This window comes from Vitis riparia, chromosome 8 (assembly GCF_004353265.1).
Source record: "Vitis riparia cultivar Riparia Gloire de Montpellier isolate 1030 chromosome 8, EGFV_Vit.rip_1.0, whole genome shotgun sequence".
Classification (NCBI taxonomy): domain Eukaryota; kingdom Viridiplantae; phylum Streptophyta; class Magnoliopsida; order Vitales; family Vitaceae; genus Vitis; species Vitis riparia.
The window spans coordinates 14,429,664-14,437,346 of record NC_048438.1 but is presented as its reverse complement, the minus strand read 5'-3'; the positions used below and the strand labels follow the sequence as shown (position 1 = coordinate 14,437,346).

At 36.8% G+C, this 7,683-nt stretch overlaps 2 protein-coding genes across 2 annotated transcripts; both read right to left on the bottom strand.

Annotated features, from left to right (window-relative positions):
* Window positions 1–209: 209 nt before the first annotated feature.
* Window positions 210–3,267, bottom strand: LOC117921199 (pentatricopeptide repeat-containing protein At3g53700, chloroplastic). The gene has a single exon (XM_034839020.1). The coding sequence runs from the start codon at window positions 3,020–3,022 to the stop codon at window positions 704–706; it is 2,319 nt and encodes a 772-aa protein (XP_034694911.1). The 5' UTR covers window positions 3,023–3,267; the 3' UTR covers window positions 210–703.
* A 1,041-nt stretch (window positions 3,268–4,308) lies between these two features.
* Window positions 4,309–6,768, bottom strand: LOC117920954 (actin-depolymerizing factor 1-like). Its single transcript, XM_034838675.1, has 3 exons — window positions 6,655–6,768; window positions 5,026–5,291; window positions 4,309–4,886 (listed from the first exon to the last, which is right to left on the bottom strand). Exons 1-3 carry the CDS (start codon window positions 6,655–6,657, stop codon window positions 4,736–4,738), a joined length of 420 nt encoding a protein of 139 aa, XP_034694566.1. The 5' UTR covers window positions 6,658–6,768; the 3' UTR covers window positions 4,309–4,735.
* Window positions 6,769–7,683: the final 915 nt, after the last annotated feature.

Sequence of the window (7,683 nt, the reverse complement as noted above, 5' to 3'; positions counted from 1 at the left end):
TGTTTCCAATTAGTTCATTCTTGAAAAGTCCTTAAAGGGAAACCCTAAGTTAACCCTCCTTCGCACAAGAGATATATATCACTAGTGAAGCCTCAGCTTCAGTTAAACATACAAAGTCCAGCACCTGGTTGGGATGAGCATAGAATAATGTGCCAGAAAATGCTCAAGAAAATGCTTTTCGCAATGGTCTTGCAATGTTACACATGAAGGATGCAAAAAACTACCGACATTTTATCTAAACTTGACCCAGGTGCTCGCCTGACCAGTTTTGCCAAATGATCTATGCTAATTACACACCAGGAAAGATTTTTTCCATAAGCATCAAGAATAAGAACTAGAACATATGGCCATATTCCATTTTGCTTGTTCTATGCATACAGAAATAAAACAAATGTTGGCATAGTACAAGAGAAGTACCTGAGTTTTCTTTTCAGATAAAAGGATGAAATTCAGGAACATGAATCTTCCCTGCAAGGCCAGCCAAAAACCAACAGTGCTACAAGGTATTGAACCACCTCATAGAACAGTTGAACATATGCTAATTCCTCAAAATCTTTATTCCTTCCACACTGCATCAACAACCGGATCATAGGGGAAACCAGACACTTCTTGTTTTTAAATTTTATCTCATTTAAGCAGGCAGAACATGTATGATTTTATCTTCTCCAGCAGTTCACCAGGTAGTAGTCCTTAAATTTCATCTTCACCAGAAAGCCTTTTTGGGCTCTCGGCTGCTCAAGATTCGGCCCAGGGTGGCCAATGCATCTTGAAACTTACGGATTTTAAGGAAACCCCTTATCATGGAGACCTCACTGTCTGAAAAATTCGCTTGCTTCATAACCCTATCGACAAGCTTAATCAGAGTGTCTTCCATGGATAAAGCACAAAGCCCTTCAGCAAGCATTAAGAAGGAAGAGAAATCTGGAAGGAATCCTTTGTCAGTCATCTCAACTAGAAAATCAACAGCTTCTCCAATCGGTCCTCCTCCAGAACAAAGCCCACGGAAGACAACTTTATATGTGACAGCATCAGGAGGATCACCCTTCTCTATCATTTCCCTAAAAAGGCGCACAGCCTCACTTGTCCTCTTTTCTCTAAATAATGCTTTAATTACAGGATTATAAGTCTGCGGCGCTAGAACCATTCCTTTTAACTGGACAGTTCTGAGAAGCCTACTGGCAAGCTCCACTCTGCCTGCCTTACTCAGCCCCAAAATTAGTGTACCATAGGTGACTGAGTCCGGTTCACAACCATTTGAAGTCATGGTTTGGACAATATCTGCTGCCTTTTTTATATCTCCTGCCCTGCAGAAGTATGTGAGCAGAGAATTGTAGGTGAACTTGTCAGGTTTTAATCCTTCCATTAGCATCTGGTCCATGAGCTGAGCAGCCTCCTCCACTCTCCTGTTCTTACAAAGACCATCAATGAGGGTATTATAAGTCACCACATTTCTTGAAATACCTTGGAGTTCCATCTCATCAAAAATCTCTTCTGCTTCTTCAATTCTCTTGTTTTTGCAGAACCCATCAATCAAAGTATTATAAGTCACCACATTTCGTGAACAACCACTAGATTCCATTTCTTTCAGTAGGCTCAAAGCTTCCTCTAGTCTCCCTCTAGAACAAAGGCTGTCAATCAACATATTGTAAGTAAATTCATCAGGATGGCAACCTTTGGTCTTCATCTCCTCAAACAGTTCCATTGCCAATCTATGGTTATTAGTCAAGCATAGACCTTGTATCAAAGAATTGAAAGTACAGACGTCAGGTAAAATTCCCTTGCTTGTAAGAACACGAGCAAGTTCAGTGGCTTCTTCAACTTGGTTCTCCTTACACAAGGTGCTAATCAGAGTGTTATAAGTGACTGTATTAGGTGAAAAATCCCGTAAAATCATCTGATTAAGAATTTCCACAGCCTCTTCAACTTCACCTAATTTACACAGTCCAAAGATCAAACTATTATATGTAAATATATCGGGATCAAATCCCTCCTGAAGCATTACATCCAAAATTTCAAGTGCATGCTTAACATGTCCAATCCTGCACAAACCATTCACCAAAGAATTGAATGTAAATCGATCAGGACGGAATCCCTCGTTCGACATTTCATCTATGAATGACAACACTTCCTCAATTCTCCCTTCTTTGCAATACCCATGAACCAAAACATTAACTGTCACATTGCTAGACGGGCATCCTGCCGCCACCATTTGTTCTCTAATTCTCAATGCACCATTCATGTTACCCTCCTCAATAAACCCTTGCATTAAGGTCGTGAAGGTTTTCTCATCTGGTGACAAACCATAACTACCCATCTCCTCCATCATCAAAATTGCTGGTCTAATTTGATGTGCCCTACAAAGGGCCTTTATCAAAATATTAAAGGTCGTCACATCTGGTTTAATCCCTCTACTCACCATTCTCGAATTGACAATTTCAACTAATTTTAGCTTGTTTCCATCAACAAGTACATTCAACAAGAAATTATAAGTAAATGCATCCAGTTCCAATCCAAATTCTTCTTCCATGATATCAACAACAGCAACAGCTTCATCAAACAACTCAAACTTGGCGTAACTTTCAATCAAAATCAAGAAAGTACCTCTACGAATCTCGCAACCCGTGAGCTTCATCTCCTGTAAGACCCGCCTCATCGAGCCAAAACTCCCGTCTTTTCCAAGCTTACGAAGAACCTCCTCGTATATCACTGAACTGGGCACAAAATTGGGCTGCTTGGATGCCCAATCTAAAAGGTCAAGGATGGAATCTTCGTCAGATTGGCGGCGGAGAGCATCGCGAAGTTGTTTAGGGGTGAAATTTTGGGGGAGCTGTGTAGTTGGAGAAGGGGAGAGAGTAGAGAAAGAAGGTGAGACAGCTTGTTGGTCATGGTGGTGTGTGGATGTGAAAGAGATAAGCTTGGAAAAGGGCTTGCAGTTGTGGGCGGAGGATAGAGTTGGCGGCGGCTGGGTTAGAGTGTGTGGGGGAGTCCAAGGGTACCACTTCAGACAAGAGGAGAAAGCCATTGAGGTAACTTATCAAACATGTGATATGCAGCAAAATTCCATGCGCTACTCAACCAGGAAGTGGGAACTGACTAATTCGAGGAGGAGGAAGTGAGGGATGGATTGGATATTTTCACAGGGCGCTGGGAAACACAACGACGCCGTTTTAAGCAGGATTCTGGATTCTGCGCTGTTTTGTCCTTCCCATCAAAACGCACCGGTTTTTAATCCTCTGCCTAAAATGCGCCCAATGAATAAATTTGGAAGTTATAACCAAATTTAAACAAAACTAGGTTTGGTACACCGTACACGTGAAAGGCGCGTGGACGGTAAGATGATAGACTTAATAATATGTAAATTTCTTATTAATTATCTAATAAAAATTATAAGAAATAATTTACAAACGAATGAAATAAAATTTTAAGCTTTTAAGAATTTGTGCTTAAAAACAAATTATAAATCACAGCAAATCAAATTTAATTTTTATTATTTAATAAATAAATAAAATCTATGCAAACGTTGAATAATTGATTAGTCCTATACATACAATTATAGTAAATCGTCTTATCGGCAAACTCACTACATGGCTCTACTCCAAAAGCAAATTTTCTCTTCCTCTCTTAGCACCAAACAATGAATGCAAAATTTGCACAACATTGCGAAAATTCAAACAATGAATGTCGTGCACATGGTGAAGATTTACACCATGAACATCAAGGACATCAAGAGAGCCCAACTAGTGACAAAACCCCCAAAAACAACAAAGCAACTCATGTCAAATATTCTTGGCCTTGACCCTCATTGAAACAGCGGATGATCAATCCTTAAACCTCACCTATCAAAAAGGGAAAATCACTCCTTAAACCTCAACATAAAGTCAATTAAAACTAAATGACGCAACAGGGCTCCACTTTCAGCTACTTGGTTTCACTCCATGAGTTCTATGAAACACAATAATTGCAACACAAACAAGTAGGACCGACTGCCTAAGAGACAGCCAAAAACAAAGAGTTATGTAACCGTTCCTGGCTTTAAAGATTGTTGGGGATGGATGTCTCTTCAAAATATGCACCTGCAACAAATTTGGGTGAATCAAGTCCACAGAGCAAGCTCTTATTAGAACACAAGAATTTATTCATCAGTTCACGTTTTGTCCCTAAAATAAAGCACCCAAGTTCAGTACGGTTGTTGCTGACCTTTTGCTCATCATTCTCACCCAAACAATGCACACAAGGACAGTTTTTAACAAATCATCCTTCACCACACTCCGAAGAGAAAATTAACACTTAACAAAGAACAGGAAGAAATGGAAGAACGGATATTAGTCCTCTCAATATATTTATCTGAACATCAAACACAGCAACAAACCAGCCACTGGCAAGGCATAACAGCATGCCATTTTTTAGCACTCAAGAAAGATAAAAGAGGGTCAAATATGAATTTAAAATTTGAAAACAAACTAAAGGTGTCGTCTAACCCCCCACAAACTGTTACATATTAGCTTGTAGACATCAGACTACAAGGAGACACTCGATGCATAGGTTCTACAAATAAGAAATCACATGATATACCGAAAAACACAGATGTTCAAGATGAATAAAAGAGACTATTCTGTAGAACTTGGAAACCAATATCATGTCTATCCAAGTTCACCATCCCACAAACTATAAACATTTCTCACTCAAAATAAGACTGCCTGGAGAGATGCTTCATCGCAATGACTACAGTTCATATTCAGCAGGCACGGCTTCTAATAACATCAAGGCCCATCTCAGTTGGATCGGTTGCTTGCAACTCCACCTGAATCCCATCAAGCTCTCTCTTAAATCTGTCTTTGGAGCTTGCATAAATCATCTTGCTTCTGACCCTTGATGAATCAGGACACCTTATAAAAAAAACAAATGAGGTATAACTACATAAATAATCAAGAGATTTTCATAAAAGTGCATAGGCATAACTACACTAAAAGCAATTGATCAATATGGCACAGATGATTATACATATGGCTGGAATATTGAGGTTACCATGCAATGAAGAAAATCCTGCTTTTCTGGCAATTCTCTTCGGTCACAAAATCAAAATCATAGACAGCATATCGACACTCATCAGCAGGAAGACTTGCAGTGAAATCTTCGTAGCTTTGAGCAGGCTCACCAACCTTTTCAACAACAACTTGCTTTTGCTTCTCCTCGATCTTGAAAACTATGAAGCGGTAAGTTCTTTTTGCCTTCAGTTCTAAGAACTTTAACTTGCAATCATCATGCACAGCCATACCTGATGCTGCATTGGCCTGTTATATCATGACATTGAGAACATTTGTAACTAAATGAAGCAGAAAAAAGCATGCTCTAAATTTAAGGTGAAACAGTAACCACCCAATCTCTAATGAAAACTTAATGGAACCTTCAATTAATGCAGCCAAAGCATTTTAATAATGAAAAAAGGAGCAGTCACATAGTTTGAAATTTAAAAAGAAAGGACAGAGAGCAAATTGATGATAATATCATCACAAGTTTTGGTGTAGAAAATCATTGCTCTATCTTGTATTGGAGTATCAATCGAGTGATTCCAAAGTTTCTTCTGTTCCCACCTGTCTTTACAATAAGGTATCCAAAGGTATCCAAAAAGACAAAACTATTCCCATTGCACTTTAATGCAAAACAAAGACAACCAAAAAGGATAGATCCTTGAAATTCTATTAGATTTGCAACCCGGAATGCTTAAAGAGGAATGCAAGTGGTCGTCCCCTAAGCCCCCAAAGAAAGAGCAAAAACAAAAACTTAAAATGCATGCTAAAGTTTGGCACAGAAAAACCAATAAAACCTACTTTTTTTCTAAAGGAAATGAAAAGAAAAACACTTACAAAAGAAGTTAGTAATGCACATGTAATTTTTCTGAAATTATTATTAGGCATTTAATTTTTCTTAGCTCATTCTACAAGAGAAACAAACGAATCCTAAATATTTACAGCTCAAAGAAACTAGATCCGCCTGCCTATGAAAAGCATCTACTACAAATATCATATCCAAATACACATTTCAAGAATAAATGTATAAATAAATCACGATTGGAGGATATCTGACTACAGCCAGTTGGCTGGTTAGAGACAACAGATCCACAACACTGCCATTAAGAAAATGCTAACCAACTTAAGGAAAATTGAATGGACAACAATAGTGCGAATCAATGAACAAATCATCATCATGGGATATTTCAACATACATGATATCCACAACGCTATATATATATTTCCTTAGATCTTAATCCAAGTTTTCCACGTCTGCAAAACTGATTTCTGCAATTTTTCGGATACTGATATCTGTAATTTTCTTATCGATAATCGATCGTATCTCTATGTTCTCAAAATATTGATAGGACAATCTTCTTTGATCATCGCACATATCAGTTTAACCGACACACAAGGATATGGATATCAAATCAAAACCGAACCAGATCTGCTAGCCAATCAAGCATAGACAAACAACTGATTCAGTAGAAATCCATAAAACATCACTAGACTTTCAGTCAAAATTAGCATCAGATAATAGATCGGTGGCAGATCAAAAACGAATTCAAACAAAGTTCAAAAAATGGAGAGTGAAATCAAAACCCTAGAAATCCAGAAATGGAGCAAAATAAAGTGAACCCCTCACCATTTTCGCTGTATGATCGACGACGAGGACCGAGACTTGAGAGGATCTAGCGTTTGTAGACAATATAGAGAGCCTCCGATGACGAGGACTTAGCTGAGGAAGCCTTTTTATTCGGTGCCACACGGGGGAGGATTGTTATGGTGATACTCATCGCACTTAAACGGAGGGTCCGAGAGGGTATTCAACCAATGAAATGACGACACGTCGTTTACGGATTTTGAGATCTGAGGAGGGCTGCCGAAATAGTATTTCTTTAACGAGTCGGCTTCATTGGAGTCAGCTTTGGTGGTCCAGTATGATTTGAACAAGATTGTGATGTTGAAACGACAGCGCTTTGTTAAAATAGAAATTTGTTTTTCCCTAAACTAAATTACAAATATTTGTTTATCATCGGATCAAATTGGAAAATGCTCTACTAACTTCTAATTTCATATAAATACATGTTAAGCTTTTTTGTACTTTGCCGGATAATCAGAAAATAAAATAAAATAAATTTTTTTTTTTTTTTTTTTTTTTTGTAAAAGAAGGCTTATACTAGTTTTCTGGCTTTATTAGCTTCAATATAATTTTTATAATTTTTGTTTTATATTAAAAACCAAAAATATGTAAATAGTATAATAAATACCAATAAAAAAATATTAAAACCTGTTTAGCAGTAATTTAAAAGCAAAAAATTATTTTTGAAAGTTTGTAACATTGTTTCTTCATTGTTCTTTGAAAACAATTTTTAAAAATAGAGTGAAATAAAAAGTAATTTTTTTTCAAAATCCAAAAGCTACTGGTTAAAAAAAAATAATGAAATGTACATTATTTAAAAAATAATAATTTTTCTTTTATTACATATAATTGTTAAATTGGGAAAAATAAAATTTTTGATAAGTATCTCAAATAAAAAATTTTAAATATTTTATTATAAAAAAATATGGGAGAAATGCAAAAATAAAGAAATTGTGAAAAAAATAATAAATTGATTTAAAGTCAATCAAATATTTGCATATGATAATTTACACTCATTTCATATATTATAGA

What these genes read in the sequence shown, in the direction of transcription:
- LOC117921199 (XM_034839020.1), bottom strand. Translation starts at nt 3,022, where the DNA reads ATGGCTTTCTCCTCTTGTCTGAAGTGGTACCCTTGGACTCCCCCACAC.
- LOC117920954 (XM_034838675.1), bottom strand. An exon ending in AGGATTTTCTTCATTGCATG is followed by an intron (nt 4,887 to 5,025) that starts GTAACCTCAATA and finishes TTTTTTTATAAG; the next exon opens with GTGTCCTGATTCATCAAGGG.